General features: G+C 34.6%; 4 protein-coding genes across 5 annotated transcripts; 3 read left to right on the plus strand and 1 right to left on the minus strand.

Moving 5' to 3' along the window:
* Nucleotides 1-5,523: 5,523 nt before the first annotated feature.
* On the plus strand, nt 5,524-10,375 carry LOC147395073 (uncharacterized). Of its 2 annotated transcripts, none has more exons than XM_086454665.1 (5): nt 5,524-5,880; nt 6,850-7,006; nt 7,335-7,385; nt 7,732-7,824; nt 8,686-10,375. In XM_086454665.1, exons 1-5 carry the CDS (start codon nt 5,726-5,728, stop codon nt 8,761-8,763), a joined length of 534 nt encoding a protein of 177 aa, XP_086310791.1. In that variant the 5' UTR covers nt 5,524-5,725; the 3' UTR covers nt 8,764-10,375. The 2 variants fall into 2 exon arrangements, with proteins under 2 accessions (XP_086310791.1, XP_086310790.1); XM_086454664.1 differs by having other exon boundaries at nt 8,720-10,375.
* Nucleotides 9,853-25,500, minus strand: MLS (malate synthase). The gene is made up of 5 exons (XM_086454661.1): nt 25,269-25,500; nt 14,783-15,163; nt 11,332-11,657; nt 10,930-11,260; nt 9,853-10,639 (listed from the first exon to the last, which is right to left on the minus strand). The coding sequence occupies exons 2-5, from the start codon at nt 15,155-15,157 to the stop codon at nt 9,983-9,985; spliced, it is 1,689 nt and encodes a 562-aa protein (XP_086310787.1). The 5' UTR covers nt 15,158-15,163; nt 25,269-25,500; the 3' UTR covers nt 9,853-9,982.
* LOC147395075 (uncharacterized) lies at nt 18,392-21,053 on the plus strand. The gene is made up of 3 exons (XM_086454663.1): nt 18,392-20,067; nt 20,156-20,237; nt 20,679-21,053. Exons 1-3 carry the CDS (start codon nt 19,286-19,288, stop codon nt 20,886-20,888), a joined length of 1,074 nt encoding a protein of 357 aa, XP_086310789.1. The 5' UTR covers nt 18,392-19,285; the 3' UTR covers nt 20,889-21,053.
* LOC147395076 (kelch repeat-containing protein At3g27220-like) lies at nt 23,877-27,744 on the plus strand. Its single transcript, XM_086454662.1, has 7 exons — nt 23,877-24,162; nt 24,256-24,444; nt 24,534-24,763; nt 25,799-25,969; nt 26,923-27,028; nt 27,177-27,383; nt 27,541-27,744. Exons 1-7 carry the CDS (start codon nt 23,968-23,970, stop codon nt 27,703-27,705), a joined length of 1,263 nt encoding a protein of 420 aa, XP_086310788.1. The 5' UTR covers nt 23,877-23,967; the 3' UTR covers nt 27,706-27,744.
* The last annotated feature ends 234 nt before the right edge of the window (nt 27,745-27,978 follow it).

The raw sequence follows: 27,978 nt of genomic DNA on the forward strand, positions 1-27,978 counted from the left end.
TTACGTGCCTTTGGAAGGAAAGAAATTGTAGACTTTTGAAGACAAAGTTTTCAAAATATTATTCTAAAACACGGTTATAAATCTCGTCCGAGACTAAGACAACTCATCTGATATGTCTTGGTATCGTCTACCAACGAGACGGATAGACAAGTCAAACGTATCGGATGAGATTTAAAACCATAGTTCATTTTTCTCATTGTTGAACGAGATTGACTCAAACATATTGGAAAACTTGTCCAAGATGACTCGGTCTCGTTCATGAACAAGAAGAGACGTCAAAATGAGTTTTAAAACCATGTTCTAAGCACAAAAGCCTTATTGTTCCGATAGCCCATTGTTTTTAAGGAAGGTGAAGTGTTGCTTTTTGAAGTTGTTGTTTTAAGATGTTGTTCTCTACTTTTATTAGGATCCAAATATTATCCAATAACAATTGGATCGGATTCGGAATGGATCAAATCTCATTTGATAAATAAAATTCATATATAGAATATATAATGTAGTTCACATTTTATTGGATTGGAATGATTAACCTAAAACCCACCCGATAGGTTATCAAAATTGGATCCTTATTGGAACTCAAATCCTAAATCTATTTCCGAAATTATTGAATTAGATTTCATATCAGATCCAATCAATTGTCAGCCATATTTGTATTTAATATTTTTGTTAAAGAATTATATAAGATTTTTCTCTTTAATCCTTAGATATGATGCAACGCCGATGAGATTATCCGACAGATAGGGCCCATTTTTCTAAAATTGGGCCTTGGGTTCATGACCTTAGTGGGCCTTTTGCATTTCTTGGTTGTTGTACCCATCTTATATATTGGGCTTGGGCAGAGCTCATAAGGGCCTTTATCCTTTATGATTGAAGGGAATTATTTTGGTTTATTGGAGGATTTAAGGTCATGATTAGAGTCTTAACTAATCAATCATACACAATAATCATCTACACATTTAAACTTTGCAATTTTCGAGCGCAAACTCATAGCTTCAAAATTTTTAGGACATTAATTTAGAACAAATCAACTTTCCAATAGAATCAATGAATAACTAAAATAAATCTTGTCAAAATCTCACTTTATATTTTCTCGTTAAATTATAAAATAGTTCAATTTCCAGTTCTAGTTTAACTTCTACACCTTTCGTAGAGCCCTTCGACATGCTTTTAGTAACCAAATTAAAATGGTTCTCTAGTATTGAAGACCAGACAAATGAAGCCAAGGACCAAGATTGTGTAGATGACATAGGTTTCCAAGTAGACATTTTGTATAAGATATATGGCCAAGCAAGTTTGTACAAATTTGAGGCCTTAACTTTGGATATCGACATTAAAAGGCTTATTAAAAAAAATTGATAACAAATGGTTATAGCATGGGTAAGAAAAATTATTTGATATGACTATTGCACCCATACCTTAGTATGATATTTTTTTTTCTTATAAATATCCAAAGAGCAAAATAAATATTTAGAAAGAATTTGAAGTACTAAATACATTTTTCTTATATTTCTTAATTATATTATCTAGAAATTTATTAATTTATTTTAATAATTTATTAGAGAATTAAATAAATAAAAAAATGAGATATTGGTGGAAATTGAAACTCAAAATAATTTTTTCAGGTAATTTTTTATTCAATTATCATATTTCATAATATATAGAGAACAAGAATTGGGACTGATCCAATTGTAGTCAAGTTGGATCCAGATTCAATCCTTTATTGGATTCGATTCTCGTCGAACTCAGTATTTGTTTCACAACCATATAATTTGGTCACCATGGTTAGAAAAACATATGAACTGAAAATCTGAAATAGATAATTTCTATTAGCCCACCAAATCTTTCTTGAGTGCTTTTTTCTCACAGTGCTTTGAACAAATTTGCTCGCATTCTTTTATTTTAATGAGTTTTTTCATAAAATCTTGTTGGACTGTGTGAAAATTTGCTCACAGCCCTTTTAGCAAAAAAAAAAAAAAAAATCAATTTTATTTATAACACACCAATTAATGAATAAAATTAAATAGACACCAATATCATCTTCTAAGATTTTTTAAAAAAAGAAGATTTGATAGAAAAACTTAGAAAGGAAGAAACCTTCAAGAAAAAAAAAATGTAAAAGGGTGAAGGGTAGTTGAATGATAAAAAGAGAGTAGATTCGATGAATTTGATTTCGAAAATCTTATAAGAACTTAAGGTTTAAAATAGCTTTTTTTTTTTAACAAAAAAAAAGAAAAAAAAAAAAAGAGAGAAAAATGTAAAAGGGTGAAGGGTAGTTGAATTGATAAAACAGAGAGGAGATTCGATGACTTTGATTTCAAAAATCTTATAAAAATTAAGGTTTAAAATAGGTTTTTTTTTTTTTAACAAAAAAAATAGCACGACCATTTGAGAATGGTTTTAATGGATCATAAAAATTGTCCTAAACGCACAATAGAATTGAGTTGCTATGTTCCGACTGTTTTTTATCAATCTAGGATCCACAATTACTTTATATTACATTCCTTACTCTCTAAAGTACTAAAAAGAGTTTGGGTTATGTAAGTCTCTAAGATTTTTTTAAAAAAAGAAGATTTGATAGAAAAACTTAGAAAGGAAGAAACCTTCAAGAAAAAAAAAAATGTAAAAGGGTGGAAGGGTAGTTGAATGGATAAAAAGAGAGTAGATTCGATGAATTTGATTTCGAAAATCTTATAAGAACTTAAGGTTTAAAATAGCTTTTTTTTTTAAACAAAAAAAAAAAGAAAAAAAAAAAAGAGAGAAAAATGTAAAAGGGTGAAGGGTAGTTGAATTGATAAAAAGAGAGGAGATTCGATGAATTTGATTTCAAAAATCTTATAAAAATTAAGGTTTAAAATAGGTTTTTTTTTTTTAACAAAAAAAATAGCACGACCATTTTGAGAATTGGTTTTAATTGGATCATAAAAATTGTCCTAAACGCACAATAGAATTGAGTTGCTATGTTCCGACTGTTTTTATCAATCTAGGATCCACAATTACTTTATATTACATTCCTTACTCTCTAAAGTACTAAAAAGAGTTTGGGTTATGTAAGTCCAGATCGATATGTGACTCTATTGTTTAATTTTTATTTTTTATTTTTTTAGATAAATATAAAGATTTTATAAATATCAAAAAGAGAACGAGGATACAAACGAGGGGAGCACAATACAAAGAAGGCGGAGAGAGTCCCCAAGACGGAAAGCAAAAAACAGAAGACAAAAACAAGATCCTACTAGTTACATAACCTATCCCATCTAAATACAAGGTCTTCGAAAAAAAAAAACCCCTCGGAGAAGTCTCTATTGCTTAATTAGTTCAATTAGCTGATACGATTGTAAGAAATTGATGGTATTTCATCGATAAATTACGCTAGTTTGATCAACTTGTTAGTTTGTGCTTTTTGTTTTTACACGATTTACACAATATCTAGAAACTCTTTTTGCTCAAACTAATTCCAAATTATTATCTTTATATATCCATATGAGAAACCAATTTTTCTTGCACCCATCTGCGTGTATCGTACGTAATCATTCTAGTTTGCTTTTTCTTTGACCTTTCAATATACATGTGTATATCACAACAAACGTCCTCTGCTTTTTGTGCAACATGGCCAGTCTCCCCCACCTCCCAACTTTTACTGATGCTCAACCAGTTATTTATTTGGGTGAATCTCCATTTCTTGTGTTAAATATGACGAAATACCGAGTTAGGTACATTGTTCATTTTAATTTCCAAAACATGCATTTGTCATTTTTATAATATACGAACTCGTTGATAATAAAAGTGACAAATTCACTCGAAATGCATATTTTGGGAATTAAAATGTACAGTCTAAAAAAACCGGAATTTAGACATAAGTTGTACACATTTTGGAAAAAATCCTTATTTTCTTTACTTTTAATTAGGGTGTAATAAGTAAAAGTCAGGGAACCAGTAGCAGCTCTCTTAAATTACTTACTTCAAGTTCAAATTTGCCACTTAGAATAAAAATGAGAACCCTCGTTTTCCCAAAATTTCAAAACACCCTTTGGGCTGTCGAAGTTTCCTAAACCTCCTCTTGCTTATAATACATATTTTTACTCGGAAAGTTCAACATGCAACTGGTTGAGTCGAGGATCAACTAGACCCTAGAGGGTGGGCCCAAGGAATTGATTGCTTCATGGGGTTTTGAACACTTGACCTACCCTTCTTGAAGAGCTTGTCAAGGCTTGGCTTGCCATTACGTCAACCCCTAGGGATTTTGTGATTAAGATAGATATGACAACAACTTATTATTCTAAAAAGAAAAAAGTCCTAGGAAACAAAATTTTATTGTTTTGGTAAGACAAGTGCAACCCAATAATTATATGCTTGTAATTTATTTATCTTATTATTGTTTTTAAGTTACTTGTAAAATATATTATGCTCGTTGCGTTAGTACTCTATAAAACAATGAGAAAATAAACACTTTTAGACACTTAACATATTCCTTCTTAGACCTTTGGCTTTTTGAAGAAAAAATGAGCCATTAACTATACCAATTTACAAGTTCTTGGGAGTTACGCCTCAAAATGACCATTGTATCTTGTGTTATTTCTCTCTATTTATCTAAACAGAAATGTACGACTCAAATATCGAGAATGAATCAGAATAAATGCTCAAAGTTGAAGATGGGGAGAGATTTTTCTATTGATTTTTCAGATGAGAAGTTTCTACGAAACTATGAATTTGAAGTATAAAATAGGATAAATTACACTTTGACCCATGTGAACGCTATATGAAAATTAAAAAATTATTAAAACGGTGCAATATTCATCTTCATTTGAAAATGATAATATAATACTTTCGAAAATACCTTTTGAATTAAGGTTGTATCTATTTCTTGTGACTTTGAAATTTATTTCTTGTGTCCAACATCACAAAGATTCTTATTCTAGATTCTAAAATCTGTTTCTATGAATAGTATGAGAATCTTGAATAATAGGGTTGTTTGGTTGGAATTAGAAAATCTAATTCCCCAAATGTGACAATCATGTGTTATAGAAATCGATTTCCATCAAATGAGAATCTCATTTGATTACATTATTTTTGAAAACTGATTTTTCAATCGAAAATCATAATCATAATGAGTCTTGACAAATGGATGTGACAAAACATGGATGACATGGCAAGGGCATAGAACCATAGATCTTTTTCTTCAGGATACACAAGGAAAAGATCAACGGTTATGTGCCCTTGTCATATTAATCGTGTATGATTTGCCGTATCGATTTACCATTAGTCTAAAAAAATTGACTTAACGAGTTTTGGGGAGAAAAATCAAGGGTTTTTGGCTAAAGGTTAGAGACAGGGGTATTCGAGTCATTTTCTATTAATCTTAAAGAAGACCTTGGTCAAGTTGTATATCATTGGTTTGAAAAACAAGGATGTATGTCAAATATTCACCAAAGTTTGAAAGGGGGTATTCCTAAATTTTTCTTAAATTAATGGCCTAGGTGTCATTATGATAAATATTGTGGGAGAAGTTAATGAGACAGACAGAGTTTGACCGTTAGTTATAAAAATGAGAACTCTTGGCGCCGAAAACTCTGTAGATCGTTAGAGAACCAGTCTCTCTCTCTCTAGGTTTTCTCTCTCTTAATTCTTCGATCTGCAGAGATTCAAACATCAAATCAGAGGAAATAAGTGATAGATTAGAGACTAGAAAGAAAGATTTAATCTTGATTAGGTTTGAGAAACAGAGGAGATGGATGATCATGATGTAATGGCTTCGTCTGCTTCGGCAATCGATAAAACAGTCCCAAATTCCTCTTTTTCTGCTTCAATCTTCACGAATTACCCTCTCATCTCCTCTCTTGTCGCTTTCACTCTTGCCCAATCGATTAAGTTCTTCACTACCTGGTATTTCTCTCTCTCTCTCTCTATCTCAATTTGTATTTGGTGCTGCTCTTATGTTTATTGTAGATGAGCTTGAACTGCTTAAGCTTCATCTTTTCGTTTGTTTCTGTATTTATGTTTCAATTAGATTTCATAAGAACCAGTTAATTGCTTTAGTAATCAAAGTTTGTGATAATTAATTAAACATATATGGAAAAGTTCTGTAATTTATCCTACATTGGCTTCAAGATGCATTTTCAGGTGTTAGCTGATTTGTCAATAACTTCTTATATATACCCTATTTCTCATGAAATTTGATAATAAAATATAAAAAAAAAAAAAAAAATCAATGATGGATACTTGAATGGAAATGTTACAAATTTGAGTTTTTATGGGTTAATTGATGATGATTTGAGCAAATGTGGGCATCAAAGAATACAAGTTGAAGATTTCTTAAAGGGCAAGAGGAAAGTTGGCAATTAAGTGGATTGGGGTTGTAAGAAAATATTTAAAAGGCGATAGAGTTGAACTGTGAAATTGGATTCATGTTGTCGACTCCAAATTTGAATTGCTTTGAATCTTGCTTTTTGAAGTGAGAAGGAAACAAATAAGAATTTCAATGAATGTCGTACGATTGCAAACCCAACTCCTTTGTACTTACCACCACATATCCCCACCAACTAATCTCAGTTATTTTCAATTATAGTAACTAGATTATCAGTTAGTCGGACACAAGGAGTTAAAGTAAGTATCTGAAGGAGTTGGGCTTGCAACCCATCTCTTTGGAGTTTAGGATTTGGACTCAAACTGAAATATATCGCTTACAATTTGTACTCCGTCCAACTTTGCATTTTTCAATTGGTTAAAAAGCCTAATCCTTCTGAACATTTTACTACATGGGTAGAATGTTCTTTCCTTCCGCTATGGGTTTTCTTATATTAATTTCTTTTATCCAATTTCTCTTAAGATTTATAAACTTTGGTAGACTTTCAGGTATAAGGAAAATCGTTGGGATGTTAAGCTACTTGTTGGGTCTGGTGGGATGCCGTCATCCCATTCTTCCACAGTCACCGCTCTTGCTTTCGCTATTGGAATCCAAGATGGCTTTGGGGGACCACTCTTTGCCATTGCAATGATCTTAGCGTGTGTTGTATGACCCTCACTCAATCTTGTAGAGAAGTTTTAATTATCGGCATATGTATCATTCACTACATGGTTATGTAATATTGTCATTTGGTTTAATTCTTGTCTCGTTTTTGAAGATCCTTGTCTTGAAGCATTGTGTGTTATTCTTTTTCGAAGTCCTCTGTCTGTGAAAAAATAGTAGTACTGTGGTCATCTTCATCTTTTTTTATATAATCATTTTATTGTTATTGTTATGGCGAAAGAGATATTAACAAAATGTTTGTGTCAATGGATCATGGTGACAATGTCTAAGTTCATTTTGGGCTTTTCTTATGTAAAGCATCCCTTGACAGGTTATGTATGATGCAATCGGTGTTCGATTACATGCTGGACGCCAAGCGGAGGTATATGACTTTGCATCTCATACTCTCCCTTTTTGTGTTACTTCTATGTTTCTTTTCTCTACTCTTTGCATCTTGTTTATTTCTTATTTTTAGACCATGTAAGGAAATGGTGCTATATCGCTGTTTGTACTGTTTTCTTGGTTTATGATAGAGGGGATGTCGTAGTAGATTCCATTTGATTGAAATTGGAAATACTATACTTCATAGACTCCATGAACAATTTAATGCCTCAAACTGCCATAATCTCACTTAGTTAGCTTGTTTTTCCACTATATATTAATTTGGGAATCTGGCTGGTTTCGACTTTCAATTTGTTTTCATCTCATTCTTATCTGGTGTTCTGTAGGTATTGAATCAAATTGTATATGAACTCCCAGCTGAACATCCTCTAGCTGACACCAGACCACTACGTGAACTTCTTGGTCACACTCCTCCTCAGGTTTGGTTAAATGCCTTAAAACATTAATCAAAATTGATTTCATAGGCCATATTTTTAATTAGCGTTGAAAGATCAATAACAATTATTGGTTATAATTCAATTTAGTGCAATAAACTGAAAACATTATATTACCCTCTAAATTAAAGCTATAGACAGGAATTATTTCAATACATCTGGTTTTTCTCTTGTTTCGTCATTACTATCATCTAATATAAAAATCATAATTCATTTAAAGATTTGGGTGTTTGATAGGCAGTTGGCAGTTCTTATTATAGTAAAGATTTATAATCAATCATTTCCCAAGAAACATATTTTTCTGGTAATAATGCAAATAAGGATCATCAATTATGATATACACAATATGATAATTGCTTCTGATTGAAAATGAATGTGGCAGTGTATATGCTGTGTTACCTTCTAAACATATGCTTCTGTGGGTTATGAAAGTAATAAGAACTGCCAACTGCCTATCAAACACCCAAATACCATCATCCATCAAATAAAGGGCCGTGTGTTCCACTTCATTGTAGTCTTCAAAAGTTAAAATCTAAGGTTCTAATGTCACCTATACCAGATGACACCACATAATTCAGATTAAACTACCATCATCATAGCTTTGACTTAAGAAACCTTCCACGAGGGCTTTCTGTCTCTATAATGGAGACACTGTCGTTTTTTTTTTTTTTTTTTCTAGTTCGCAAACTTCTTTATTTTCTTCCCCTTAGGGACAACCATCTTGCTTATCATTGAATTTTCCCTACTCCCACAAACACCAAAACAAGATGTAATTTTTATAATCATTAAATGGAAATATTAGAGCTTAAGTTTATTTTCCCTTTGAATTTTCTCAAATTTTGGCAGGTTTTTGCTGGTGGGTTGCTGGGATTTGTCACAGCAATTGTTGCCCACTTTATCAGTAAGGTTACTACTCAAGCTTGATTTTCATGTCGGCAGCATCTTCAACCCTCAATCACCAATTGCTTCCAATGGACATGAAAGCCATTCGTGAACATGTTATTTGATTTGGTTTGTCTGATTGGTCTGTCCAACACACATTTCTGCATATTTTCTGTAGTTCTTCAATAAACACTTTGTATGCTTCTGCATTGAAATCTTATTTCCAATTGACTCATAGTATCTGGCAAAGTTCTTTAGAATCCATTATAGTTATTGGAATGAAAAGTCGGTTTCCATCATTCAATGGTAACAAGATTTTCCTCTTTAAAGGTAGTTTATTTTTCACAAGCAAATCTAGTCTGTTTATATACGTTGTGTCCAACATCCCAATGAAACCTTAAGATAATCATTAAGGACCCTTAATAGGCAATACTAATAACTTTAAATATGATGTAATCCAATGAATCCTTCAGAAATTGCTAGCAACAGCCCCAAAGTTTTCTGGAATGATTGTATGTTTGTAAATTTTTTCCAATTGTATTAACTAGTTAAGAAGCCTTTCAGATGAGCAACTTGAGCCCAAAAAATAAGGGTTACATTTTTTAGTCACTTCGTGGATTGAGCATCTTATCATCATCAAAGCCTTATCCCATAAATTTGGGGATGATTGAATAAATATTGTTCAAGTCTGTCTAAAGCAATCTCTTACGTTGAAATTTTGTAAATGTGTTCATCTCCACTCTCACTGCCTCAATCCACTTTCTTCCCAGTCTTCCTCTTGCTCTTTTAGAACCTTCTACTTTGCAAGTTCCTTCTAATTCAGATAATAATTGCCCTTTGTCAATTGTAAATCGATAGGAGAAAAACAATACAAGTCTTATACCCCTTGTTTAGGATGTTTCACTTTTACATATTAACATTATACCTAGTTCACACATTCAGATTTAACCGACGGAGAGGTCTTGAGTTCTCACGTGTCCATGGGAATAGTCAAACCAAGTAAAAAAATGGGGAATTTGGAGCCCACCAGTCAACTTGTCGAACCTTGGAGATTGACCAAGTCAAAAATTGAAACAAAAATAGTCCTTAAATAACACAAAATTAGACATGTTAATTTATAACTCCAATAACTAATTATTGAAATTATGAGAGGCTTATTATTATTATTAGCAGTAGCAGTAGACTAATAGTAGCACAAGACACCAGACAGTGACAACTTGGAAAACTGACAAATATATAGGCTTCAAGACGATGGACTTGTTCAGAGCCGAGGGGATCCCCTGGGGTGGTGAACAACAATGTGGTTATAAGCATCTAGGGTCAGAAAATCATCGAGAGTGGGAGCCGTGCATTGGCGGGTGAAAATCTTGCAAGCTTCCTTGTACTTTCCTTGCTTGAACTTTTCCGCACCAACCTCTCTCTCGATCCTTGCCATCTCTTCTTCGACCACCCTCCCAAAGAGATCCAAACTTACGTGAATCCCAAGCCCATCTCCATCCAATACTACCCCGTATTTCAACCATTGCCAGTTCTGAACTCTGCTAATCTCGGCGGTGGCAGCGTCCTCCATGAGGTTGTAGAGAGGAACGGACCCTGTTCCGGTGAGCCATGCAGCCAAGTACTGGATTCCAACCCTCGTGTTTAGCCGTAGTCCTTCCATTGTTCGGACTCCTTTAGGCCTCTGTAAGAGGTCTTCTTCGGTTAAGTTTGCAGCTTCTTCACGCTTCATGGTTTGTATTTGGTTAGGGATGTTGCCCATGTTGTTTTTGAAGACTTCCATGATTGCAGGGATCAGACCCGGATGGGCTGCCCAAGTCCCATCATGTCCTGCACGTACCTCTCGTAGTTTGTCCTTCCTCACCAGCTCTAGTGCTGCCTCATTCGCTACGCGATCATCTCTGATCGGTATCTGAGCTGCCTGTTGAATAAGTAGGTGTACATTTGTCATGCTAACCATTCTTAAGTGTACATTTTTGTATATTTGATTATGCACGTTAAATTCATTTACATCCATTGTCTAGACCAAGACATTTCGGTACAAAATTTCGCTAAACCATACCTATGTGTGATGGTATGGTTGTGCCTTAGACAAGGAAGACATATGAGCTTATTAGACACATAGCTCAGTTGGTTTGACACATTGCAAAACAATTTTGACTTTGTGGTTTCAAGTCCAGCCAAAAAAAACAGATACGAAGAAATACATACCATGCCACCCATGGCGTGCACACGACGCCTATGGCACGTGCAGATGAGGAGGTCAGAGTAGCTTCTCATGAAGTGCTGAGCCATGCCAACTTGAACCCGATCAGGGAGGAGGCGATCCGGGTGAGCCTGAAAAGTCTTGACATAGCTGAAAATGTAGTCCCACCTACCACAATTCAACCCAACGGAGTGATCCCGTAGTTCGTAAAGAATTTCATCCATTTGAAAGACAGCCGGAAGAGTCTCAATCAAAACCGTAGCTCTGATGCTTCCTCTCTCTATTCCTACCTTCGTCTCCGCCCTCTCGAATACACAATTCCATATTTTAGCTTCCCTGCAAATCAATTAGTTATCACTCTTCAAAAAAAAAAAACACGACGGTAATAGTTAACGAATTTAATTTACCTTGAATGTTCCATTTTGGGGAGATAAAAGAAGGGTCCGAAACCAGCACCTTGGTTTCGGCTGAAGTTTGCATAGTTATGGTAAAAGTAGAGTCCAAAGTCGACAAGGCAACCAGTTGCAGGTTCACCATCGATGAGAATGTGGGGCTCGGGAAGGTGCCACCCTCGAGGACGGACAAAAAGCTTGGCTGTTTGATCATTGAGCCTATAAATTCTATTCCTAGCTTGGTCATTGAAGCTTATGGTCCCTTCTACTGCATCTTTCAGATTAACCTGACCTCTCATAAGGTTCTCCCATGTTGGTGAGAGTGCATCTTCGAAATCCGCCTATAAAAAACAACACAACCATCCAATGTTTCTGTTTCTCATACTATAATAGAGGTAGGAATCCTTAGATAATTTGATTTTCTGTCATTTTTATATTATAAAATTTGATTTTGCAATTATTTAGGGATACTTTTTTTTTTATTTTCTTGGTAGGTCTAAAAGCTGTGTTTGTCTCTCAAGTTATCAAATCTAAGCTGCCATATAAGATATCCCATCTTTAGCAAACTTCTATTTTAACAAAAATTAAGAAGAATTTTATCTTTATTTTTCTCATAATTAAGCACACATCTTCTTGTCTTCATTAAACACACGTTTCCATCAATTAAATGGTTGACAAAAATCATGAGTCAGACTAGCATGACTATCTTAGCAAGATTTTAAATCTTACCATAGGTTTTGAGCTTACATTTTAGAATCCAAAAGCATAATCCAATGCCACAAGGATGTAGAGGAGAAAATTTCTAGAACTTGAAAAGGAAATATCAGTTATTTTTCACCAATGAATTTTTCTTTTAAATTTGAGAGTTGGGTAACGGTCCATCTTCAACACATTGAATGAAGGTCAAAACAGATTTATTTTTTATGACTTTTTCCATGAAATCTATAAGACTGTTGTGGTGTTGGATTGCTAATGTAGTGATCCATGTAGAATTAGTCACCAAAGTGTTTTTATTTTTATTTATTTATATATAGATATATATATATATATATATATATATATATATCATACTAAGATTTTGTGAGCTCAATGGATCCACAGTTCTCTAAGTTTCATGAAAAAGTTCTGATAAATTTTTTTTTCTGGCTTAGGGTTATCAAAATGGACTGCTAACAGAATTTAAAATTAAAATTTAACAGTGAAAAATAATATTTTTTTTAAGTATTTTATTTTAAAGTTCATAAAATTTTGTCCTCTTCATTTTTGTGGCCTCATTGGATCATGTTTTTGGATGTCATATGATGAAATATATTTTTTTACTTTTAATTAGAATATAAATTTTATTTTGTGATATTTATTTTTGAGTTATAATTTCATATCAAATTTGAATTTAAATTTTTTATTACATCAAAATAGACGCACACCAATGTCAGACAAACAATATGCAGACTAACCCATATCAAGATCGATGTTAGACAAACAATATGAAAGCTAATCAGGCTAAAGATTTGCACTACAAGATGAAGGAAAGCCCCATTCAAGGTATGTAAAACAAATTTTGTTGCGGCCAAACAGACCCAAAAAGATGCAAAATATGCCAAATATTGAATTGGAAAGCTGTGTTATATATGTCTAGATGGTGTTCATAGGGCTTAAAGAGAGCCAAACATTTTTTCAATGTATGGGTTTTCGGATTGGGCTGATTTTCAATATATTCTCAAAACTATTGAAAAAAAAAAAACACTTACGAAGCATGAATGAAATTTGCAAAATTATCAATTACAACAATTATTGTTTTAAAACTCGAAAACTCGGATGAATTCAAATGTCGATTAAAATGAGTCAACTTGATGAATAGTGTATTGGCTCAAGCAAGTCAAATAAATTGTCATCATCGTCACCAAAGCCCTATCCCGAATATTTGGGATTGCGTTCTTACATTTAAAATCATATCTTCTATTATAGAAATTTAATTCATATTTACTTTCACTATCTTAATCCACATTATTTTAGGCCTTCAACTTAACTTGTATATTTCTCATATTAATTTCAAGTTAGGAGATGGTGGATTTTACAATGATCGTCAATCTAAACTCTCCTTTACTCTGAACAACGTGTAACATATTAAAATTAAAATTAGTATTAAATATTGAAGGGACAATTATCAAAAAAATACCAAAAAAAAAATTATTTATCAAAATAAATCCAATTTTTAAAATTTTTCAAAAAAGATACAAAACCGGTCTTTTAAAGACCGATTTTTCTCTCTCCTCAATTTTCCTCAAGACTTTCTCTCTCCTTTAATATTAAAAAAAAAATTAAAAATTAAAAAAAACCGGTCTTTGAAAGACCGGTTTTTCTCTCTCTTCATTTATTTCTCTCACCCTTTCTCTCTCCTCTATCATTTAAAAAAAAAAAAACGAATTTTTTTAAAAAAAAGGTTTTTCTCTCTCTTCATTCATTTCTCTCACCCTTTCTCTCTCCTATTATTTAAAAAAAAAAAATTTAAAAGATTTTTCTCTCTCTTCATTCATTTCTCTCACCCCTTTCTCTCTCCTATTATTTAAAAAAAAATTTTAATTTCGTTTTTTTTTTTAAATAATAGGAGAGAGAAAGGGGTAAGAGAAATGAATGAAGAGAAAAAAATTTTAAAAAAAAATTCTTTTTTTTTAAAATAATAGGAGAGAGAAAGGGGTGAGAGAAATGAATAAAGAGAGAGAAAAATCTTTTTTTAAAAAAATTCGTTTTTTTTTTTTAAATGATAGAGGAGAGAGAAAGGATGAGAGAAATAAATGAAGAGAGAGAAAAACCGGTCTTTCAAAGACCGGTTTTTTTAAATTTTTTTTTTTTTTTATAAATATTAAAGGAGAGAGAAAGTCTTGAGGAAAATTGAGGAGAGAGAAAAACCGGTCTTTAAAAGACCGGTTTTGTATCTTTTTTGAAAAATTTAAAAAATTAGATTTGTTTTGATAAATATTTTTTTTTTTGTATTTTTTTGATAATTGTCCCACTCTACAAAATCCCCCCCAAACTCTCCTGTGGCTGTGGCATTGCATAGAACCATAAAAAAATTTCTCGGGATACACAACTGCACATATTTATGGGGATGTGTAATTGTGTATCCCAAGAAAAAAAATCAATGGTACTAATTTGGGAGGACTTTGTCAGAGAGGGAGTTCGAAAATCACGACTCTTAAATATTTGTAAAGAGTCGTGATAATTTGACTACCCCACGTGCCACGCTCAATTGACTCTTCTGACGTGAGAAGTTTGGGTATCTTAGATCTCTATGCCTCGGGCTACACGATTCCCTTGGGATACACATTTTTATGGGGAAGTGTAGTTTTGTATCCTGAGACGTAGAGATCTACGATTCTGAACTTGTCACATCAGGAGTGTGCCATGTGGGGTAGTCAGATTATCACGATTCATTATAAAAAGAATATGTAAAAGTGTCATATCTCACCATGAAAACTTTGGCACCAGAGTTAAGTGCATTGATGATCATCTTTCTCTCAACTGGTCCTGTAATCTCGACCTTTCGATCAGCAATAGCTGGTGGGACCGACGCACAAACCCATTCCCCTTCCCTCACATTCTTTGTCGCTGGATCGAAACAAGGCAATCCTCCAGCATTGTACCTCCTTTGCGCCTCCTTTCGACACTCCAAAGCATACTTTATCCTACCATTGAACTCTCGTTGCAAATCGACAACAAATTGCAAGGCATCCTTGGTAAGGATCTTCGAGAATTCTTCATCGTAACGTCCTCTAATATCGACTCCATCAGGAACATCGTAAGCCGCCACACTCATCATTTGATGAATATTCATCATCATCATCTTGATCTTCTTTGTATGAAATATGGAAGAAAGAGTGGATATATATTTATAGTGTTAAGTAGGAGAGAAGTGAAATATATAGAGAAATGGATAGGAAGGAAGAGAGGGTGACATCGTAATAGACTCTATATTTAGAAGTTGCATGGTTTTATTTGCGTCAGGTCATCAAACGTGACGCACGTTCCTCGATAAGCTAAAACGATTGATTTTTGTGCCTGCCTTGGGATGTGGGGTTTGTTTTGGATATGGTTAGTGATGGACACGTGGCGTCATATGCGTGTACTATGAAGCATCCTTATCTGAATGGATGGATAGTATGGAGACCAAATCGTATACATCCAGGTGGAGGATTGAAACCCTCCTCCCACTCCTCAAAACGTGCCACGTAAGTCACAATCTAACAAATTCATACCTTAAATCTCTCCTTTGAGAAAATTTCTTGATTGTGGCCTAGTAAGTGTTGGACTCATTTTTTTTACTCAGACTCCACCCGTCAAGCATACAAGAACAGTGGGTACCAAGTTGAGTACGCAACCTAATTTTTATGTTCTCTAATTCAAATGTGCCACGTAAACACTTTTTCTATGTATAGGAACGGGACACCGTACTAGATCTCAACTCTTTTAGGTTCACTTAGACACTTAGACGTGTGGTATGCTCAATTGACACCCTTGATGTGATAGGCTCAGGGATCGTAGATGTACATTCCTCGGGATACAAAAACCGTGCTTTCGAGGAATGCACATTTACAATCCCGAGCCTACCATGTTAGGGGTGTCAATTGAGTATACCACGTGCCTAAGTCAGATTATCACGATTCTTTAGAAATAGTTTCTTTGGATATATTATAATTATTTGCTTCAGAGCAATCAATTCTCGTGGATATTTATTTGGTAATTTTTAGGGTTTTTTTTTTTTTTTTGAATAATGCTGAAGTGACATCAAGATTGTACTTCAAATCTCACTTTCCCAACATGGAAGTGTGTAGGAATCGTAGATGCTTTTCATCGCTTTTTCACTCATCAAGAAAGTGAGATATGAGGTACAATCTTGAGGCCACTCCTACACGACTAACTCTCCTTTTTTATTTTTATTTTTTATGTTTACTTAAAATTTTAATAATATTGTAAAAATATTAATCATTATTTATTTAAGGATATTACAATTAAAAGCCAATATAATTTTAAGTTCTCAAAAGTATTAGAAGGTGAGCCACTTCTCACATTTGGTTGTTTTTAACTTCCCATAGAAGTGCTTCTTAGGCTTGTGTTGGATCACGAAGCCAGAAATGCTCCAACATAGATTTCGACTTGAAGTAATCCTCGCGAGAGAAATTTTTTTCCTTTCTTCAACCCAGAGTACTTCCAACTCGTACAGAAAGTCGAAAGCTAGTTCGAACAAACTTTTATTGCCAATGTGAAAGAATAATTCTAAGTATTTCGAAAAGCCCATAAAGGGAAATTAAATCATTTTTGTTGGTCTTCTCCTCAATTGAGGTCAAGGGTGTCGTATTTCATCAGTTTGAAAACATATGTGGTTTTTCAAATATTTATTAAAATATGGAGGGGTTTATCTAGATCAACCAAACATTTGGGGCAGTAGAAATATTTAAAGAAATCTTTCAACTTTAATGTGTAATAAAACTACATTATTAATTTGATTAGCAAATGGTTGAAAATATCACAATTTGTTCCAAGTATCAGTTTTTCGAATTAGGCTTCTTCGGTCATAAACATTGTTGGGTCGATCATCTAACCAATTTCTAAGCTAAGCCCAACTTGTGGTCCAGGTATGGGTCGATGGTGGATGGCGAGTTGGACTGAACTTGAGCTCGTTCGGACGGGCTCATTTTGGATTTTAATGGTTCAGTCATTGGGCCAAATTGGGATTGGAGGGATAGGGGTCAAGCCCGTCCGAGGGGACTCCGGAAAAGGCTACGAGGCCGTCCGGTCCTGGGCCCTCAAACCTGGATCTACGGCCCACAGGCTTTTTTAACATCCTAGATATGAAGGTTGGGATGGGAAACAGACGTTCGTCTGTGGAATGTGGATACTAAACTTTGCTGTCCATGGTGGATATCAAAGTTTTTGACAGTATGAGGCACTAGTTAAAGCAATTTCATAAAGAAAGTTGCTATTGGCACCCTAACTTTTACTTATTACACCTGAATTAAAAATAAAGAAAGGATTTTTCCCAAAATCTGCACAACTTATGTTCAAATTCCGATTTTGTTATATTGTTCATTTTAATTTTCAAAATATACTTTTCCAATGAATTCGTCACTTTTATAATCAATGGGTTTATTGATAAATTACCAGTGAGATTGCTGGTATTTTATCAACAAATTCTTAGTTTATAAAAATGAAAATTTTATTGTAAACACATATTTTGGGAATTAAAATGAACAATGTACAGTAATCGGAATTTCATCATATTTAGTGCACAGAATAAAGATTCACCAAAAAAGAGAATTAGTGAATGGTTGAGAATAAGTAAAAGTTGAGGTGCCAATAGAAGCTCTCACATTTATTTAATTTTTGCTAGATTTCTATTATTTGAGTTTAAGATTTTATACAAGTCTAATCATAATTGTAAATAACTACTAAAATAATTGGAATGAGTGCTATAATGTTGAGATTATAATCGTGTAATGATTTCCTGACACCCCGCTCTGACACATGCTCCCATCATAGAATCGTAGATCATTTGCCTCGGATTACGTATAATCTTATGTATCCCGAGGCAAATGATCTACGGTTCTATGATGGGGGCGTAGGTGGGTGTGTGTCAAACGGGGGCATCATATTATCACAACTCATTATAATTTGAGCAGAACCTTAGTAATTTTTGAAGAGTCGAGGAGGAGTGGGATAAATAATTTATGAAATTGGGGGTGCCAATAGCAACTCTATTTTGAAAATAAATAAATAAATTACTGTTTAATACCGTACCTTTTGATGGTTGGTCGACGTAGGACTTCCGTCACCAATAACAAATCATACAACATCTTCCAATATATAACTGACACGTGGACAGATGTACGGTTACTTGGTCCACACATACATCAAAGATCAGATATTCTTCTGCAATCCTTCACACGTGTCTACTCCAACGGCTACTATAAAAAGCTAGTAGCCGTTAAATAACAACTGTATTTCAAAATATTTCTGTCTCTCTCCCTCCACCTCTCATTCTCTCTGTATGGGGAGCAGAGCCAGTACATTTCTATTATTTTTTTTTCTCTCTCTGAATCACTGCAAACTCTTCCCAAGATTCCATTGTGAGTGAGAATTGAGATGCTCAGCTCTGTAAGAAAGCCCACTGAGCTCCATTTCCCAGATGAGACTTATTTAATCCTTCCTTCTTTCTTTTTTTTTTTATACTATTTTACTCTTGTATCTTTCCTTTTGTTTCTTTTAATCATGGATTTTATTTAATTCTTTTGAGGTTCAATGGATCTTGATCTTGATCTTCATCACTACAGATCTCAAACCTCCATTGTTTTAAGTTGTTATTCTCTGCAGGTAAGCTTTATCTGCAAAACCCATCTCTGGTTTTGTGTTGTAGTTAGTTTTGGGAGCTCTTAACAATCTGTTTCTTTGTGTTTAATGGGTTGGATGAGTTATGGGTTTTGATTGGTTTTTGTTAGAACTTGGGATTTCTTTGATTAAATCTGATTTGGGTTTAGTTTTGTAGAGAAAAATTTGAGATATTTAGTCTTCATCCACCACATTTATTGTCTTATGATGGAGTTTCTATGAAGAATTTAGAGATTTTGGGTGTTATTTAGGCTGATATTTGTTTTCTAAATCTCATAAGGTGTTTTGAAGTTGTAATAAAGGATTCTTAGGTCTGTGAGGTATGAAATTGGGTCTGATTTCTCAAAATGCTGATCTGTTTAGTACCAATCTATGTAGAACATTAGAGATCCGAGACGCTTAAAGTTGAGATTTAAGGAGTTGGATCTTGATTTAGTTTACATTGTTATTAGATGATTAAAGAAACTTGGATCCTTAGATCCACTTAGATCGGTCCTAAGGACTGTTTATCAGATCAACCAAAATATAGAATTACATTAACAACTAGATCGGTTTCGAGAAAGTTTATCTGATTAGGCGAAAAGGAAATATGGTGAGGTCTACTGAGACTAAAGGGGGCTTTAATTTTGAACCAACATTAGAGATTTCTAGTAATTCTACAAATCTTGAGTTTCACAAAGGAAAGGGTACAAATCGTGGTTCTCGAAATCGGACGGCCTTGGGCAAACTGACCCCATCAAAGTGGGATGATGCACAGAAGTGGTTGGTTGGATTGTCATTGAGAGTGGGAGATCGAGGCCAAGCTATGACAAAACCACGGAACTCGAACGCTGATGATAGGAGATTAATCACTCATGTTCCGCAGAAGGAGAAGGATTCTTCTTCAAGTAGTATAGAGGAAGGGATCCCTACAACTAAAATTCAAGACGAAGGGGAGACGAAGAAGGTAGATTGTAACGAGACATTTTGGCGAATCAACAAGTCTTCGGAAGACTCGCCATCATCGGCCATCTTATCGGTTTGTGTGAGAGATATGGGGACGGAGATGACTCCTATTGCAAGTCAAGAGCCTTCGAGAACGGGTACTCCTCTTAGAGCCACTACACCCGCATGCAGGAGCCCAATATCTTCTAGATTCTATAGTCCCGAGAGATGCCATCAAACAGGTCAAACGTCATTCGAGAACAAAAGCGAAGATATGGTTGTAAGCAGGGCAGGTGATGCAACTAAGTGGTCTAACCTAGAAGATGAAGAATCGAAATCTTGCAAGATACATGAAAACAAGAAATCGGAGCAAACTAGAACGCCCAATCCTCTAGAAACCCGAGCCATGGCTTGGGATGAAGCTGAATGTGCAAAATACATGGCAAGGTGGTCTATTAGTCCTCTATCATTAAACAGGCTTCCATGGCGTGGTGTTGTCAAGTAATTTCGGTTGATTTATATTGTGTATTTGTAGGTACAAGCGTGAAGAGGTGAAGATACAAGCATGGGAAAACCACCAAAAAATAAAAGCCGAAATGGAAATGAGAAGGATGGAGGTACTTCTAATCCACACTTTTCTCTAAGTACTTTACAACTCACACGCTCGCACGATTGTGCCCTTGTTCTATATCACATAGTCACCTATGAAATCAATCTGAACGATGATTGTGGAACTCATTTTCCACTTTTCTTATGACTCAAATGCATTTATTTTTCTCTAAGTTACTTTTACAACTCACACTCACATGATTGTGCTCTCGTTCTATATATCACAGAGTCACCTATGAAATCAATCTGAACGACGACGATTGTGGGACACATTTTCCACTTTTTTATAACTCAAATGCATTTATTTTTCTCCAAGTACTTTACAACTCACCCTCACACGATTGTGCCCTCGTTCTATATCACATTGTCACCTATGAAATCAATCTGAACGACGATTATGGGACATATTTTCCACTTTTTTATGACTCAAATGCATTTATTTTTCGTAGGTGAAGGCTGAGAGGTTGAAATCTAGAGCACAAGAGAAGTTGGTGAACAAACTTGCATCAACACGAAGAATAGCTGAAGAGAGACGGGCAAATGCAGAAGCAAAACTGACTGAGCAAGCCGTGAGGACTTCCGAGAAGGCAGATTATATAAGGAGGACTGGTCACCTGCCCTCGACATTCTCCTTCAAGTTGCCTTCACTCTGCTGGTGAGGACTTTGTAGCGTATTCTGGAGATATCGGATGGTTATTAAGTGTACAAGTTCATTTTATTCCCTAAACTCATGGATCAATTGTTTCAAATCGATTATGTCCACAAGTGAGAAAATGCATTTACGAGTTCGTATTACCCTGAATAAAAGTTATTATGATTGTGTCTTTCTCTTTCTATAAAGTGTCGTTCTATTCTTAGATTCTTTAATATTGACATGGATGAATGAATACATTAAGAAGGATAAAATACGAAATGAGCACATTTGATAAAACCCAATTATGATGATCTATATTTTTATGATTTTTTATCATATATATAATCAGATCGATTTAAGTACAATCCAAAAATATTGATTTATCGGGGATCAGCTATAAATTACCAAATATTATTTTGGATCAGTTGGAGAACTTTTTTTTTTTTTTTCTTTTTGATATCGTGGGCATTGGGTGGGATTAATAATCCCATGGTCACACGCACCACCCCCTAAGAAAGTCCTATGTGCAACAAGTTGAGTCAAGGGTCAATTGGACCTTGGAGGGTGGCCCCAAAAAATTCATAGCTTCGTGGGGTTTCAAACACTTGACCTACTCTTCCTAAGGAGTTTATTAAGGCTCGACTTGCCACTAGGGGAACTTGAATTGATAGTTTCGATTGAAGTATTTAAATAAAACTATTATCAGATCGATTCCAATTTAATACCAATCCGAGTCTAACCCAACTCATGGACAGCTCTACCCTCATGGCCTTCTTTACGAAGTAGTCCACCATGATCGGTAGGAAGACCTCGAGATGAATATTTTTCCTAAATTCCTTTTAGTATCTCAGTGAAAGAAATACACCTAGGTTCAAAAATCATTGCAAAGATTTATCAATGGAGATGTATTCAGTGAGCAACTTTCAACTTGTGGATGTTTGGTCCACATCTTACAATAGTTAGTGTGAGAGATGACTAAAATAATAAAAATTTGGGAAAATTACTTGAAGTCCTTAAGTTTTGAACGGTCTCTTAATAATCCATTTAGTAAAATTTTCTTTTCTTAATAGTCCCTAGACCTCATCTCATTTTACCCAAACTATGCTTTTCTCATCTTCTTCACTTAGTTAGGTTTTCCAGTGGAGATTGCGATTATTTCCGACAATTTTTTATCATGAATGACAAATGAAAAATAATATTCTCTTAATTTTGAATATTTAGATTTTTTTTTTCAATGTTTCATTAAAAATAATAAAGAACGAAGTTGAGATTCTAATTATTTTTTTAATATAATTACATCATAACTTTTGATTTGCAACTATTATATATGCAATTTGGATATTTAGAGGAGATTTACTAAGTATCGAAGTCAAAAAATATGAACCATATATATATGGTTCATATTATAGTGTCGAGTTTATCACTTTTAATTGTCTAGTTCAACATTTTTATTATCAAACTCATCACGTAGTGTCGAGTTCACTAATTTTATTGTCTAATTCAACATTTAATTACTATTGAGTTCAACAATTAAAATGTTGAAATAGAAAAAAAAAAATGGTGAACTTGACATTGTAAATGTGATCGAGATTTTTTTTAGTTCGATGCTGGGCAAATCTCTTCAAAATGCATAAATCATGGTTGCAAATAAAAAATTAAAACATAATCATCATAAAAATCAGTTTCGTTTGTGGCTAAATCGGAAAGGAATCAACATAATTCAATTCCAGAACAAAAATCGGATGCCACTAGAACCAAACCAACCCAAACCTAACAAAAGTTGGTTTGGTTTCATTAGTTGCCAAAATCCTAAACACTTAGGGTATGTTTGATTGCACATGGAAAATAGGGTGGAAAATCAATTTCCATGAAAAATGACATTTTTCAAGTGTTTGATTACACATGGAAATGAAAATTCATTTTCCACCCCATTCAAAAAGTCCACTAAATCATGGATTTCACTTTCCCACCCATATGGGTGGAAAAATGAAATCCACCAATATTTTTCATCCTCAATTCTTCCCTACCACCACCACCACCACCATCATACTAACATCGTTGTCTCTGTCGGCTACGTCTCCGACCACCTTCTCTCTCTCTTCTTCTTATTTTTCTTTTTCTCCTTCTTCTCCATCCCTCACCTCCTCCGTCACCACCACCACCACCATGTTCTCCCCCATCTTCCTCACTTACGTCAGTCGTCGCCGCCGTTGCCGTCGCCACCGTCACCATCGTCGCCGCCGCCACCTTCATCGCCACATCGTCCCCCCTCCCTCTTCCTCGTCATCTTCTTCTTCCTCTCCCCCTTCTCTCAACTTCTTTCTCATTCTCCTATTCTTTTTTCTCATATTTTACCATGATTTTATCAAAGTAAAATCAAACAATGGAATTTGATTTTCCAACTCTACCTATTTTTCACAATTAATTTTCCATGGATTTCAAATTCCATGGAAAGTGGCTTTCCATGGAATCAAACATACCCGTAGTTGGAAATGACTTGTTTTCAGTATAAATAAATAAATAATAATCAAGAAATTTTATATAATAAATCATTAATTTATTCATTAAAATTTTATTAAATTATTTATAAAAAAAAAATCATTAATCGGTTCAATGTAAGACTTAAATCAGAACTAAATCAAATTGATCGATTCTCCATTTCCTAAATCTAGAACCAAATCGCAACTTGTTCCAAACCGAATCAAACCAGCCCAAAACTACCGGATTGGTTCGGTTCTCGATTTGAACTGGATCAAGTTGCACCCCTATGTAGGATGAAGGTGTAATATTTCAGTCATTTTCATGACTCTCATGAAAATTATCAAAAAACCAGAAATAGAAAGGAAAAAAAAAAAAAAAATCCACGTGTCTCACTTTAGTTGCTTTAGTAGCAAAAGTGCGAAACAGCTACAATTACAGTAGCAAACTATAACTCCTCGTAAAGTCAAAAAAAAAAAAAAAAAAGTGTTCTTTAGAAACCATTAGTCCCGCCAACGACCAACGTAAACTAGCCACAGAAACCATTAGCGCCCAAAGTTTTCTCTCCCATTTATAACTCTCTCTCTCTCTGTCTCTCTCTCTGTTGTTTCTAGGGTTTCCATGAAATGGCGAAAACAATCGGAAGGCACATTTCAACGAAGTTCATCTTTCTCTTATCTTGCGCAGGATTTATCGCAGTTGCTTTGATCGCAGATTTTCAATGGGCTTCATCTCCATCTCTCTCTAAATCGTATTTATCGATCGCATCGAATTGGGCAGTCGAGAAATCAGGAAGAATAATCGTACCCAATACCAAAAAGGTTGTCCTTTAGAATCTATTTACATTTCTTCCATTACAAAATTTTCATTTAGGGTTCATCGATTAATTTTTCAATTTTTTCATCATTTTTTAGAAAGAAACTGTTAATCGTAAAAATGGGTCGGTTTCAAAAAGAGTTCTTTCGGCAACTTTTATGGATTTACCTGCACCAGAATTAGAGTGGGAGGAGATGTCAGCCGCCCCTGTACCTCGTCTCGATGGGGCAGCAATTCAGATTAAAAATCTCCTCTATGTGTTTGCTGGGTACGGCACAATCGATTTCGTAAGTAAATATTTTTGAGTTCTATGAGTCAATTCGAATACGGGTTTTATACCCATTGGTGTTTATGAGAATGTAATGATCTTATATAGGTACAAACTCATGTTGATGTCTATAATTTTACGGATAATTCGTGGGGTGGAAGGTTTGACATGCCGAAAGAAATGGCACATTCACATTTGGGTATGGCAACAGATGGAAGGTATATTTACATAGTTACGGGACAATATGGTCCACAATGCAGAGGACCCACGGCTCGTACCTTTGTGTTGGACACAGAGACTAAACAATGGCATGACATGCCGCCATTACCAGTCCCAAGGTATATACTACATTGGTGTTTTGTCTTTAAAAACATAAGTTCCCCATCTAATCTCATTTGTTTGTTTTTCCATAATCTAGATATACCCTTTGCTAAATTTCGACAAAAAAGTATAGTTTTGTTGAATTTTTATTCATCCTTGTTATTCTTGTAGTTAACATCATATGATCTAGAACTGGCAGGGGATTTTTTTTTTACTACTTTCCTGGATATATTGTAAAATTTCATGAAATCTTTGATGCATCCTTTCGTACAAACTGATAAATCCAATAGCAGTTGTAAATATTTATCCCATAACTAGAATGATAAGTTAATGTTTTTAGTTCTGAAATTTCATCGACTAACATGACTTTGATTGACAATTCGACCAATGAAATTTATGACCCATATAATGCAGAAACTTGATTGATCATAAACTCAATATCTCTGTTGGATCGTAGAATCCAATCCAAATCAAAAGAGTACATTAATTTGACTCAATAATTGAAGGAAGATAAGACCGTACCTTTTGCCATTGTAGATCGATGATTGAATCAAGAATACCAAGAATAACCTGTATAATAAACCTATAGAGAAATCTCCCTTGTTTGTGTAATCCTTGATCTAGACTTGCCTTCTTCTTCTTCTTCTTCCTCTCTCTCTCTCTCTCCCTCCCTCCTTGATGGAACGGCTAGGTATTGTTATTGATGGTAAAACTGATGTCTCAATCACCCAAAACTATAAGAATTCTGTGGAGAATAAAGAGATCCTTGAGAATTGATTTCTTAGAGTGAATAATAAGGGAGTGACGTTCCCCTTTTATAGACGAGAGCAAGAGGGTCTAGAGTTTCTCTAGTGGAAGGTTTCCTACCCATCAAGGTTACCTTCTAATTCCTTTGAAGTGAGTTTCCCTTTAAGAACCCTAAGGTGATTGGGATTCATTTTATCATTGGCTTTCCTTTTATTTGATGGTATCCAAATTTCTAAAAGAATGAGAAAACATGGGATTCATTAGGCCACACTGACCATAGGTCTAACAAATGTGACAACTTTCAGATATGCCCCAGCTACCCAACTTTGGAGAGGCAGACTCCATGTGATGGGAGGCAGCAAGGAGGATCGCTATGAACCTGCATTAGAGCATTGGAGTCTTGCAGTAAAGAATGGCAAGGTATTAGAGCAGGAGTGGCGAACTGAAATACCCATTCCTCGTGGTGGACCACACAGGTTTGTAGGGATCTTTTTCACTTAATATTTACACCAATTTTGTTATACATGAAATGATCGATTTATAATTATTTTTATCCCTATTCCATGTAATGCATTTTCTCTCTTAAACATATTCAATGATGTGTGAAGTGAATCAATTGTAGCTATGAATAAACGTCACCCCTTTGATTTCAATCTGGTTGTGTATTATTTTATTAATATTATTTCCTTGGGTGGATTTTTCATAATCAAGTGCTGATTTTCTAACTCAATCTGACAGAATAACACAAAAACTCACTTACGTGGCATGTGCAAGAACCAAAGATTTTTCGCCCTAAGATGCACAACTGCATATGTTTATGAGGATGTGCAGTTGTGTATCCTGAGGGAAAAAATCTACGGTTCTTGCACATGCCACGTCAGTGAGTTTTTGAGTTATTCTGTCAGAGTTGAGTTAGAAAATCATTACATAACCTTTTTTATTGCATTTGTTTAATGCCAATAAGTAGTGAGATTTTTAAAAAAATTTGAACATTATTCTCCTACATGATGATTTTGTATGCCTTTATTTTACGCCTTTTGCCCTTCCGATGATAACCCCATGTGTGATCCAGGGTCCAGCCCCTTGCTTTGTTATATAAAGAACAGAAATGTGTCTTTTGATAATTGGCTGTTTAAGTACGTTTCAATAATAGCCAGGGGTTGCAATTCAGGCTTAAATTTTTATGGATAGAAGTATCGTTGCCAGAAATTTTGGGTTACGTGCCAACAATATGTAAAATTAATACAATTACTGCATTATGTATTTTGAAATTCATTGTTTTTGTTGTGGTCAGTAGTAGTTGCATCCATGTGTCACTTTAGTACCATTCCAAGTCCACCTTAACCATCAAAAAAAGAAAAAAAAATCTTTGTGACTTACATTATGAAATTTTATCTTATTTCTGATTTGAGGTTTACTTTTCCAACAGGGTTTGTGTCGTGGTTGACGATCGGCTTTTCGTTATTGGTGGTCAAGAGGGTGATTTTATGGCCAAACCTGGATCACCTATTTTCAAGTGTTCTCGAAGACATGAGGTATGTGAATTGTGAGCTGAAGAAAATTCTTGGGGATGATCACATTTTATGGATTTTTTGTTCAATCATTCCATGCTCTAGCCCTTTCTGTATTATTTTTTTCACAGCTTCTTTACATACTTTAACGTACAATTTTCGACTGTTCCAGGTAGTATATGGTGATGTCTACATGTTGGATGATAAGATGAAGTGGAAAGTATTGACTCCCATGCCAAAGCCTGACTCCCATATAGAGTTTGCGTGGGTCGTAGTCAACAATTCCATTATTATTGTGGGAGGCAGCACAGAGAAGCACCCCGAGACCAAAAAGATGATCCTTGTTGGAGAAGTGTTCCAATTTCATCTAGACACACTGGTATTGATCTTCTCCCATCATTTACCAGCTTCATTGTTGTTAGAATTTTCTTTAGGTGGATTTTTTTTTTTTTGCCTCTAAATGGGAAACATAAAAACAACATTGGTTTGTTGTTATTTGATTATGTAATTGCTTTCTTGGTGCTTAATGTTTACAGAAATGGTCAGTGATCGGGAAGATGCCATTCCGCTTGAAAACTACTCTAGTGGGGTATTGGGATGGATGGTTGTACTTCACATCCGGACAGCGGGACAGAGGACCAGATGATCCATCTCCAAAGAAAGTCATTGGAGATATGTTTAGAACCAAATTGAGCTTGTAATCCATTTCTATCCATAACTAGGTTTGCCCATTTTTCTTAGTCAAGCCATTTTTTTTTCGCTAATTAAGCAAGAAGTTCGAATTAATAATAAGTGTACAAAGCACATGCCCCATACCCCTTACTTTACAAGTCTTAGGGAGGGAGGACACAACTTGTCACGCCCCCAATTTAAGATATAGATTTTCCCAAATCTTGAGGGTGGAGTGAAAAATTAAAAAAAATCAAAGTCAAGATTTTCAAAGTTTAAATATGATATGGATTTCTTCCAAATAA

Source organism: Akebia trifoliata, chromosome 9, assembly GCF_017979445.1.
Source record: "Akebia trifoliata isolate Shusen 1 chromosome 9, ASM1797944v1, whole genome shotgun sequence".
In the NCBI taxonomy this organism is placed as follows: domain Eukaryota; kingdom Viridiplantae; phylum Streptophyta; class Magnoliopsida; order Ranunculales; family Lardizabalaceae; genus Akebia; species Akebia trifoliata.